The sequence below is a fragment of the Acomys minous genome, assembly GCF_964271855.1.
Source record: "Acomys minous genome assembly, chromosome: 12".
Taxonomy (NCBI): domain Eukaryota; kingdom Metazoa; phylum Chordata; class Mammalia; order Rodentia; family Muridae; genus Acomys; species Acomys minous.
This window is the reverse complement of record NC_140493.1, coordinates 16,459,885-16,472,184: the sequence shown is the minus strand read 5'-3', so window position 1 is coordinate 16,472,184 and position 12,300 is coordinate 16,459,885. Positions and strand designations below refer to the sequence as shown.

At 53.6% G+C, this 12,300-nt stretch overlaps 1 protein-coding gene across 1 annotated transcript in view; it reads right to left on the bottom strand.

The window, feature by feature from the left end:
* The window catches only part of CERK (ceramide kinase), a 39,305-nt gene extending 35,015 nt beyond the window's left edge, over positions 1 to 4,290 (bottom strand). Inside the window, exon 1 of the mRNA XM_084750847.1 lies at positions 3,615 to 4,290. Within this exon, the coding sequence (XP_084606973.1) occupies positions 3,615 to 3,756 (142 nt within the window). The 5' untranslated portion in view covers positions 3,757 to 4,290. The remainder of the gene's footprint in view (positions 1 to 3,614) is intronic.
* Between the last annotated feature and the right edge of the window lie 8,010 nt (positions 4,291 to 12,300).

Genomic DNA, 12,300 nt, shown 5'->3' with positions numbered 1-12,300 from the left:
GCCAGCTTTGGGGCACCCAAGTGGGGGTTGGTAGAAGACAAAGGGGGTTCTCCCTACAAAGGTGGGGCCTAGGCGGTGGCTGCAGTGTCATCCTTGAGCCTCCAACAATACTCAGACACGCAGCCCATACACTGGAAGAACAAATGCAGAATTGATAGCGCACCGTACTGCAGCCTGGGGGAGAAGCCCAGACTGTCCAGACTGTCTCAAGTTCAACTAGTGACCCACTTAGAGAAGCAACGGTCCCCAACACCCCCATTTCCTGTTTTTTAGTCTGCTCCACTTCCGCTCAGGCTGTGGCCTGGAGAAGCACTTGCTGGCTCAGCTTCCTCCTAAACTGATCTCCCCCTCCCAGGATTGAGTCCTAATCTCTGTTGCTGGGTACCTGGCATACAGCGTGTGACACTTGTCTCAGAAAGGGTATGTGCCCGGGTTTAGAGCCTGATCTTCCCGTGCTCCAGGCACCTAGGGAAAAAGCAGTACTTGTATGCCAGTTCTCATGGTTACAGCGGGTGAGAATTGCAACCCAGCTGGTTGCACAGTGTCCCTAAGTGCGGCCCTGGAGTTCCAGGACTGCTAGTCTCTCACATGCCCTACAATCTGTTTTTGCACAACCTTCTGCCCAGGGTTCCCAGCCCAGGCAATTGAGGTGTGTCCAGACACACCTGGGGAGTGGCAGGTTGGAAGTGCCACTGGCTAACTGAATTAAATGTGCCGTGAAGTGCTCATGGCCTGCCCTTCTGACTCCACAGACTTCAAGCTCACCTTATTCTAAAGTAGACCTAATTCTTTAAAGGGGATGGGGGGATCTCGGTTCCCCCTCCTAAGCCACTGTTTTCCCACTTGTTTTTTGTTGTTGTTGTTGTTTTTTTTTTTAATTCACATGGAGCTGGAGAACACCAGGGAAAGGGGAAGCAAGCAGGGTACTTTCTGAGGCAGCCCTACCCTACCAACTGGTCCCTCACAGGCAACCCTAAAGAGGACAGGTCTGTCGGGCTGCTACCCAAGTGGCTATAGATGAGCCTACACAAAAATGACTGCACACTTCACAAGGGTGATGCAATACCCACAGAGCCGGCCAGCTGTGCAAGCCGCCTGCCAGCAACAACAAGCCGAGTAAAGGCAGACACTGCCAACAAACCAAACCTAGAATGTGGGCACCGGAAACCATAATAACAGCTGACCAACTGTGCCAACGAGGACAGTGAGCAAGGAGTGATGTTCCACCCCACATCCCATGAAGTGGGCGGGGGCGAGTCTTGTCCACGTCTTCACAGCCTCCCTGACCAAAAAGAGACCGGTGCTGTCTCCTGGAACTGCGTTTGTTCGGCCTCAGGCCCTAGCTGGGTCAGTAGAGGGTCCATCTGGTGTGTAGGACACAGAGCAGAGGCCTGCAGCTCACACATACTGAGTCACCCGGCGTAAACAGCATTCTTATCGTAAGCCTAGACAGTAGGCCCTAGAGGCTTACCTGAAATTCAACCCACTCAGGCCTAGGAAGAACAGTAAATGGTAAAGTCAGAGAACAAGAGAGATGTGGCCCCAGGAGGTGGTGCCAGGAATACACAGGGAGACTTCAGCGCCGAGCCACAGAAAGGCACTCTCAAGACAATGCTGCTTTTATCCCAAGCCAGAAACCAGGTTGGTCACGAGTTTCTGGCCACCTTAGCCCTACCTACCTTCAGCTCAGTCTTCAGAGCCTCACAGCACAGGGTCAGGGTACTTTTAGCCCCAACTACACGCAGGACACCAGAAAGCCATTCTGGGTCGATGAATGAATGAATGAATGAATGACAACCCGAACTCAGACTGCCCACCAGGGAGTCCTGACTTCCACTGCTCCCACAAGTTTTAATGGGGAAACCCATGCTTCTCCTGATGAACTGCATGTGCCACAAGCCTCTCATAGCCTGCCCTCCTGACTCCACAGACTTCCATCTCACCTTAGTGGAAAGTAGGCCTAATTCTCTCTGGGTTGCAAACACAGCAGGATGGCTCCCCACCCCCCTGCCTTCTAAGCCACAGTTTGCCAAATTGTTTGTTGCTTTTGTTTTTGTTTTTATTCACATGGAGGTGAGAGCCTCCTTGAGACGACAGTCCTGCCACTACACCCATCCTTGCCTATATGCACTATCCCCACCTAGACTGGACCAACTGCCTCTCTTCTACTTGGCTCGGTCCCTCCTTTCTCTCCATCCTTCCTGAAGGGATCACCAGGCCTTTGTAAAGAATGAAGCCAGACACCTCCTTCCAAGGGCTCCCTTTATACCCACAATAAAGACCACAGCCCAATTCAGCCTGCCAGGCCGAAGGAGTCCCAGACCCTTAAATAGACACCCTACCCTCCAGCTGTCCCCCATCAACCGTGACCCCGATACACCCATGCCTCAAGGTTCCTTTTGTCTTTATCAGTCTCCCTCATCTCTCCACGTTTCACTGGGCAAACGCCTCTATGGAACTGAGGCCTGCTCAGCCCACCAGGTACTGGCCAGGGACCCCATCCCTTTATGGCTCAAGAGAGATGCCCATACTCAGAGGCTCTTCTTGGGATCCAAGTCCATCAGACACACGTATCCCCCTGTGTCCCTCTGTGTCTTCTCAAGTGGAAAGGACCCCATTGTATTGGAGACTTGACATGTGTTGATCCTGGGGTCCCAGAGCCCAGCCCCAGCAGGCATTCAAGAGAAACCTGCAGGGGATGTTTGTGTGGTGGTAGACCCTGTGTTTAGCAAGCTCTAGGCCCTGGATTCCATCATCCCTGGGCAAAGAAAGAGGGATATAACATCTGTAATTACAGTTTGAGGCTGATCTGAGCCCCATAGGGAAAGTGTAAAGAAAGAAAGAAAGAAAAAGCAAGGGATAAATGGAACTGAATGCATCCGCAAGGCCAGCCCTGGGTGCCCCAACCCCTGGTGCCCACACACAACCTTCTGTAATCCTTCTTTTAGGAAAGACTGAATGACATCTTCATGAATCTCTGCCAATCCCTAGGCTACCAGACAGAGCTGCAACAAAGGCCTGGGAGAGTGGCTCCAGTGTCCTTGTGTCATCTCAGCCACAGCGGTGGTTGAAAGCAGGGTGCACACCCCAACAGAGAGGCAAAGCCCGGCTCAAGGGCCTAATCACAGGAAGTTCCTGCCAGGCGCCTCTAGGCTTCTCCCCAAAGGAAGCATGTGTCTATACTTGGGTTCACTGTATTGGAGGAAGGGGATGACAAGAAAACTGTCCTGTCTAGGTGTGCTAGCGCATCCTGACGACAACACCAGCAACAGATCTCCCCTGGGGTCCCGCGGATGCGCTAGGGGCTGCGGACGCTTGCCCTTCCCCTCCCCCCTACAGCACCTCCAGAGGCTTTGTCATCCCAGTTCCAGGAGTGTCCTGGCCCCCAGCTCTGGGACTGTTCCCCGGCAGCGGTCGCGAAGAACTCAGACCACCCGGCACACGAGCTCTGAGCCTCGGAGCCCCGCGCCTCGGGTGCTAGGGCCGCCTCTACTGTTCTCAGGGTCCCCTCCCTGCCGGGCCCGCCCCACCCGAGCCTGCCGGGAGCTCTTGGGCTACTCAGGCCCAAGGTGTATGCAGCGCCGGCCACACCAGTCCCATAGGGCCACACTCACCGGCATCGGGCGCGCAGGGCCCGGGTTCCGGGCTCCGCCACCAGCGTAGCAGAGCCCGAGCGGGCTCCAGGCTGACGGCACAGCGTTGCTGTTTCACCCACAACACCGACTGCAGAGGTTCCGCCGCCCCCATCGCGCCCATCGCTGCCGGCGCGGCCTCGTCCGCCGGGCGCGGGGCGCGCGGACGCCGAGGGGCGCGGGACCGTTAGCGGCCCCTGCAGTCGGTCCAGCGGTGGCGCGGAGAGGCGGGAGAGGGAGGCGGCGCTGCGTCACCCGGTACGCACGGAGGGCGGCCGGGACCCGGGAGGAGGCGACTAGGGTGAGGGCAGGAGAGTCTGGACTTGGGGACAGAGAAGGAGCAAAGGATTTAGAGAGCCTAGGTTGGGGAGCAGAAAAGACCTAGGAAAGACCGGGAGGGGCCGGGGGTAGGGACTGAGGGGCCTGGGCATGGGGTGTGCGGTGGGAGCTGCCCGGTGAGTTGAAGGTCCCAAAGCTGTGGCTCCGGTTGACTCTGGGCGCTGCTGGGTCTGCAGGCGCGACGGTCGGGGGAGGGCTACAATGACAGGCGGAGTCCCAGCAGCGAAGAAATGCTACCCAGGCGGTGGAAAGCCTTGGAATTGCGTGTGTGCGCCCACGAACGATGTGACCTTGGACATCCGTCTCTTTTTAGGTCTTGGTCTCCTGGCGGCGGGGGAGAGTCCTGCAGCTTGGCCCCCAAAGGAAAGCTAGGAAGAAGAGGACAAGGGCTGCCTTACAGGGGAGTTAAAGCGGGTTCTGTGGATGGCTGTGGGTTACAACCACCAGAGAGATAGGAGATGGAGCCTTCGTGTAGGTCACCTGACTGTTCCCTCCCTAACAGGCCTAAGGAACCTGATGTTACTTAATAAGGGACAATCTCAACATGGCCGCTCTCAGGGAGGTCTCCCCCAGCTAAAGGGTCCCAAGACACAGCAGGGCAGTATTCAGCACTGTCCTCAAAGAGCGTCCACGCCTCTCTGTGAAAATTCTATGGGCATCTGTGAAAATTCTATGGGCATGCCGGCTTGTCCCTTACTGGGTCTCCAGTGTCTAAAATGGTCCCTTCACATAGTGTTATTACTTAGCTATTGGTTACATGATGACATCTGCTCAGAAATGCTAACTGGTCCAAGAGTGCAGAGCTCTGATGTAAAGGAGCTAAGCCTTACAGCAGGGTCAGCCTTCAAGAAGGCTGGAGAGGTCTCTTCCCCCCCCTCCCCCCCAGCTCTCACTGCTGCTGCAGACTGAGGCAGAGCTGGCCAGGTCTACCTTTCCTGGCGACTGTGCCTGGTACCAGATGGCCAAGGTACCAGATGGCGTAGGAGAAGCCATGAATCACTAGCTTCCTGGAAGCCCAGCCCAGTTCTAGGCTCCCAGACAGCACTGGGGTGTTGGTTAGGCGCAGGCAGAATCCTATCCCCACCCTTGAGCAAGCTGGACCCGATCTAGCTCAGTGGTTTGTGGAACGAGTAAAGCAAGGGCTATTCTGCTTTTTCCTTCCACGGCTGTCCTGATGAGGCTTGGAGAATGCGGGCACGAAACTTCTTCGAAACCTGGTGTCATTGCTAGGTGGGTGATGTTATGTCTAAGGGGTTGTGTCAGGCAAAGGCAGCAGGGACTAGGGACTCGGAAACAGCAGCCACTCTGAACCTCTTTTTCTGGCCTTCCTGCCCCTGTCCTGCCCTGGCTGGCCTGGAACTCACTCTATACTGACCAAGTTGGTCTCGAACTTAAAGATCTATCTGCCTCTGCCTCCCAAGTGTTGGCATTAAAGGTATGAGTCACCATGCCTAAGAAATCATGCAGTTTGAGACGGGGTTTCTCTTTGTAGCCTTCACTGTCCTGGACTCACTTTGTAGACCAGGCTGGCCTCAAACTCACAGAGACCCACCTGCCTCTGCCTCCCGAGTGCTGGGGTTAAAGGCGTGTGCCACCACTGCCCGGCTCCATGCACTGTTTTTCTTTGTTTTGTTTTGCTTTTTTTCTGTTTTTGTTTTTAGTTTTTTTGAGACAGGGTTTCTCTGTGATAGCCTTGGCTGTTCTGGACTTGCCTTTGTAGACCAGGATGGCCTCAAACTCACAATGATCCTGTCTCTGCCTCCCAAGTGCTGGGATTAAAGGCATGTGCCACAATGCCCGTCCTCAATGCACTGACCACAGAATTCCACCCCAGCCCTAGAGGAGTGCCATCCAGGAAGACATGGTCACACCGACCACACAACACTAGAGAACCTGAGGAGGGGCCCTTGTGTGCACTTACACCCTACTAGTGAGAACCAGGATCCCCCAGTGGCTGCTGTGAGCTGAAGTGTACTCCTGATCTTGCCATTTGAATCCAAGTTTGAGTGCCATAGACAGTGACTTAGTTGGAGACAAGGTCTTTAAAGAGGTGATGATTTAATGAGGTCTTTTGGGGTCTGGTGTGATAGCTTAGTCTGTAGACAGAGGACGACACTTGGACTCCAGACACAACTTATCCACATATGTGCACCTGCACACACATGAGCACATGCTTGCAAACAAGTTAGACCCTTGGGGTCTACCCGTGGGGTAGGCTTAATCCAGTTTAACTGGTGTACTTAGTATAGGGAAGATTTGAACACAGATGCTGACGCTGTGTACATAGAACACGATCCTTTAGAAGCAGCAGCGGACTGGCCGGCCATCTGTAAGCCTCAGGAGACACCAGCCTGGACGGACACTTGCTTTTATGTTTAATATATGATGATAAGATAAGATAATAAGGTGATAAGGTACCAGACGGCAGATATTATGTTATAGAGGTTTATTAAATGAGCATGGGGGGAGGGGTACCCCAGAGAGAGAAAGAGAGAGAGAGAAAGGGACAGAGACAGAGAAAAAAGGGGTACAGGGGTAAGATAGGAGTAAGAGTAAGAGGGGGAGGCGAGGTAGGACTGTCCTTCTATATAGTTCTGGGCAGGGCCGTGCCCCCATGGCAGGTAGGCAATGGCATCACAGGTAGCCAGGCTGAAGCAGAATCCTAGCACTTGCTCTTGGACTTCCTGCCTCTGTGAACCAGCATCAGGAAGCAGTGCCAAGTGTTGAATTGAAGCAGCTAGTGGTTCTGTGGTGACCCCGGCCAACTAGTGTGTTAGTCTGTCAGCCAGGGTAGCTACAGTTCTAGGACTGGCTGGGGAGCCTCTGTCAAGGAGAGGGGCAGCCTAATGAGGGCTGTGCTCTGGGAAAGACACACTTTGTGCTGCTGAGGTGAACAGTATGGAAGGGCTCAGGCCCTCTAGGATGCGGACCCGAGTGAGCACAGCATTTCAGGTGGAAGGAAAGGAGGCTTCTCTGTCCAGAGCAGCTGCCAGGCCTTTGCTGCCTGTGAGTCCCCTGGGGCTCATCAGTTGTTGAGTGTGAAAGCAGATGGCAGAGTAGCTGACAGGGCCTTGGAAACAGCCATGCAGCCCGGATCAGTTCTGGGATGTGGGCCTTTACACTACGAAACACACACAGCTCCAAAGATGGTTTCTGAAACTACCCGGATCACCGCTTCCCCAACTGGCATACCCTTCCCTTGCTGGGCCCCGCTCCAGACACCTTCTTACACGTCTATTTTGGAGGTTCCATCCACCTGCCTTACCCACAGTCACCTCTGCTGAGGTGCTGCTGAGGTCCCTGACTGTCACTGAACTTCAACCTGTGCCTGGCTCCCTCCAGTCAATGATGCTCCAGCCTGTTGCTGGCCTGGTGTGTGCACAGCTGGCCCCAGGTTTAGATGGGCCCTAGCTAGTCAGGAAGACCAAGGTGTAGGCTAAGTCCCAGCAGCCTGGAGCCCTCATGAGCTAGACACTCACCTCCTCCCTTGTCCCCTGTCATATGTCAAGCTTTTGACCTGATGCTCTGGGTCATGTAAATCTGAGCTTCTGACCAGCTGTGGCCAGCACCATCTGTCCTTGGGTCCAGGTTCTCTCATACACAAGCTGCCCAGCTCCTGAAATCCTATCTAGTCCCCCACGTTGCCACTAAACATGAGTGTCCCCACCCACTGGGTCACCCACTAGAGAGGTCTTCCACCACCTGCAGCCCCTTCCAATTTAGCTCTTTCTGGGCTCTGAGCTCCCCTCCCCCTCCCTCCAGGAACCCATACTCTTGTTTACACTGGGGCCTGCATGCTTATCTTCCCAAGCTTCCTCCCAGATGAGGTCAGCAGGACTAATTGACATCAGAAACTGGAACGCTGCTGGGTGGGGCCAGAGGATCTGGCCAGCCATACCCACAGGCTGCCAGGAATGCTGCCCTCTGCCCTCCACCCTCGAGGAAGAGCCTTCCAAGCATTACTTGTCAAAGCTGACCGCCTGGAAGAAATGCCCTGGGCTCCGAGGCCTGGCATTTGAGAGTCAGGCCTATGGGTCACAAAATGGGCAACTCTAACCAGATCTCAGGACCCAGACAATGACTGGAAACAGCCATCGGTTCCATTTTACAAATGGCAAACAGAGACTCATGAATCCAAACTGACTTGCTCATGTGACCCAGGAAAGCGGTTAGATGGGAGGGTGCCTTTCAGGCTCTCCTGCCCCCAACACCTCAGAGTTGAAATAGGAAGTTAGAAAGTGACATAAGACAGGCTCAGTGTTGTCAGTGGACATGCTTGCTCCTCACGACAGCCAGTCTACCTTCAAGAGGGCAGGTAGGACAAGAATATTCTGGTAGAAGGGTCCTCTCCCATCCAAGACATCTAGAAGCGTAGGGTGAAAGAGCCTGGAAAGGCTTTGTGGTAGATCGGTCCAGAAAATTCTATATTGGAGACAGAGATCAGGGGCACTCCTCTGGAGAGTTGAGGGAGCACCCTGCCTGGATGGGGGGGGGGGGTGCTCAGAGACCAGACTTAGGTTTGCTTTGAGTCTGCAAGTTCGCCAGACCTGGGGTGATGGATTCTGAGCAGGGACAGGAGCTGGATATTCTGCTTAGGGGACGCTCATGTGGTTCCCCAGGGTGTCGTGTCCCAAGGCGAGGCAACAGCTTTGTGAGCTTAGGGGTTAAGCCTAGGGTTATGAAGCAAGAACCAGAACTGGGAAGGAAGACAAATGCAAGAATCTGAGCCAGGACCCCCCAACTGCCTGTCAGCCTGTTGGCCACTGACTGCATTCCTTTCCGGATGGGGAGCATCCTGAGGAGTTGCCCAGGATGTCAGCTCACAAGGGGGCAGGTTTTCTCTACTGCAGCCTTTCTTGGGAAAAACACCACTCACTTAGGGAGCGAACTTGAGCTGGGTGGTGGTGGTGGCGGCACATACATTTAATCCCAGCACTCAGGAGGCAGAGGCAGGAGGGTATCTGTGAGTCTACAAAGTGAGTTCTGGGACAGCTAGGGCTACAGAGAGTTCCCTCCCTGCAGCTGGAGGGGGAGGAGGGAAAGATGGACAGCCTTGTGGACCCACAGCTCTCGGCCATGTCAGGGAGAGGGGGCTTCTGGGAGCAGTCTAGGAGGGAACTGAATGTGTGCCTGCCTCTCCCAGGCTTCAGTAAGAGCTACAATGTAGCCTTGACTCATTCCAGAAAGTTGAAGCTGCAACAATGTTCAGCTTTAGGAGTTGGGTAAAAGTCACCACCAAAAATGACATTAAGTGGTTCCTGTGATCCTCCAAGATTCAGCCGAGGGACCTCTGGGCATTGGTAGTTGCTTGGGTGACCTTGGACCACTGGGGACCCTGATCTGAAGAAAGAGGTGGGAGGACCGAGAGGCTATCGCTATACCTTCTTCGGCGCTTGGAGGAACAGGGAGACCTTCAGGCTGTGTGCATGTTTCACTCGTCTTCTTGTGTTCAAACGAAGCTGGAAGGAGAAAAACACCTTCAGACAAACCCAGGGTCTTGGAAGGAACACCCTCTGGAGAGAGTCATTTCAGAGAGATAGCACAAGGCATGCCAGGCAACAAGCTTTGTAACACGGAGAATAAAGCAATGGATCCAACCCCAAATCAAAACCAAAAGAAAATGTAAAAGTTCAAAATGAAGAGAAAAAGATCAGTAGAAACTGAATGCCATTGAACTCAGTGCTCACGGATGGCAAAGAAGATGTGACCCTAAGAAAAGCCACATGAAAAAACTACTGCAGGGTAGTGCTGCCAGAGAAGGATGGGTGGCTGCAAGGGTACCCGGAGAGATGAGGGACAAACTCTACCACCCTCAAAAGTCTGCCAGAAACATCCTGGAGGGAGCTGGGAAAGCTGAATTCAAAGTCGGGTGCTGCGCCTTGAGAATAGTGCTGATCATATGAGACCAGGAAGCCTCACTCTGCTCATCCCCTTCATCTGCAGCTGAGTGTGTGCCCGCCAGCGTGTACACGTGTGAGCACACACATATATACCCATGTCGGGAAGGCCAAAGGACAACTTGGAGGAGTCAGTTCTTTTTCATCTTGTGCATCATGGGGATCAAATCCACGTCATCAGTCTGGGTACTTTTGCCTGCTCAACTGTTTTGCTGACCCAGTAACCATCTCCACCCCTACCCTCGAGAAACCACTTCCCTATACCGTCCTCCTCCCAGGCTGTCACTTCTAACATCCTCCATCAGTCCTTGTCACTCAGTTCTATGGAGGCAAGCCACTGCAGCTTTTGCAGAGGACAGGACCATACTCTCCTCTGCAGAGATCTGTCTGTCAAAAGGTGACAGGGCTGCGACGCTCCAATCATCTGTTGTCAGTTAGGGACAAGGGCCCTTGTGGCTAGCTTGGTAGAATTTTCAAGAGAAGATAGAAAACCACACTTTTATGAGTGGCTCTAAAATAGCAATGGAAAGTGTTTTGTGGCCTGATAAATCCTGACACAGGCTGGGGCATCTGGAGGCCAGTCTGTGCCTACTGGCTTAGCACCACAGAGTTAAGCTAGACTTAAAAGGCCCAGCGGCAGAGATGGATAAACACATGATAGCATTGTGTGTAAGTGCTCAGACAGGAAGGATACAGAGGTAACCTAAGGCCACAGGAAAACACAGATATTTACATTATGATTCATAACAGTAGCAAAATTACAGTTATGAAGTAGGAGTGACAATAATTTTATAGTTGGGAGGGGTCAAAGGGTCACAGCCTTAGGAAGGTTGGGAGCCACTGACTTAGAGTCCCAGTGCACTCCGGCTGCCACAAAACTACAGGCTGCATAGTTTTATTCACTCAAAGTCTCACGTTGTAACCCAGACTGGCCTGGAACTCGCTACGCAGCCCAGGCTAGCCTCAGACTTTCAGCAAATCTCCTGCTTCAGCCTCCTGAATGCTGGCACCACAGGCACGTGCCACCACACCTGACTGAGAACTACTGATTTACGGACAACTGGAATTCATCATTTTCATAATCTGGAGGCTGCATGGTCCAAAATCAAACTGCTGGCTGGCCCAGCATCCAGTGAAGGAATTTTCCTTCAGACAGGGCAGAAAGGACAGAAGGATCAAAGGGAGGAACATACTGTCCTCTTGTGATGGATGAATAGGGCGGCTGAGAGGCCAATCACTAGATGCCAGGAGTGGCTGCCAGTATGAGAGGACGAACCTACCTCTATACATGGCCAACTGCACCCCCCAAAGAAATGCTGCTTTGGTACCTCGCTTCCATGCTCTGTAAACACAGACACTAAAACCCACCGCGTGGGATGCCGCACAGCTGCCCAGTGTTGCCAGTGCACCTACAGAGCTTGCTATAGTGTAGAGCTTCACTAAATGAACTCATAAAGCAAGAGCCCAGAGTTTGGAGCACAGTGGAGACATTGGGGGTGGGGGTGGGGGTGTCATGAAATCATGATTTCCTGAGCCTGGTGTTGGGGCTAATAGCAAGGCCTCAGGAGTGACTGCCAGATTGAGACGGCAACTGTGGACACACACATGCCCATCTGGGGGGAGGGTGGGCCTTGGTGATGCTAAGAGGGGGAGCTTCCCGAGGACCAAAAGGCTGGTTCTTTAGAGGAACGAAGACTGGAGTTTGTAGGGTATAAAACGCTGTGGTGGCAGCCCACACCTTTAATCCCAGCACTCGGGAGGCAGAGGCAGGCAGATCTCTGAGTTCAAGGCCAGCCTGGTCTACAGGAGTTCCAGGCCAGCCAGGGCAACACAGAGAAACCCTGTCTCAACCCCACCCCCATCTCCCTAAACATAGACACCGGGGAGAGCCACGCAAAGACAATTTGGGCTGGCTAGGGCCACCACTTGCTTGCTGGGATGTTTCTGGGCATTTCATCACTACAAGTCCTACATCCCGTCTTCAGGAAACTTTTCTCCCATCACTGCAGAATCATTCTGATTCTAGGTCCCACAGCCTTCCTCAGAGATGAAGCCTGCCTGCTGGCCCAGCCACCTCTATTCTTGTCAGGCTCCTTGCATTCACACCGGGCTGGTGACCTCATTTAGGCACCTAGCAGAAATAGAACAGCAGCTCTAATTAGCTCATCAGCAGGGCTTATAAATGGGCCAGAGCTGCTGACATTCCAGGATGTGGAAAATTCCATCCACTCTTCCTCAAGTAGTGGGCAGGAGTGTGAGGTCCCTTCCACTGGGTATGCATCAAATGTGTGCCGCTTGCTCAGGAATGCATTTAGAGTTGGGAAGCATGGCCCCTGCCAAGCCCTCCTGCCCCTCCCACCCCCACCCCCAACCCCCCAGAGATGCTGATTCCATAGGTTTGGGGCTGGATCAGGGGAGACACTGCATATTTT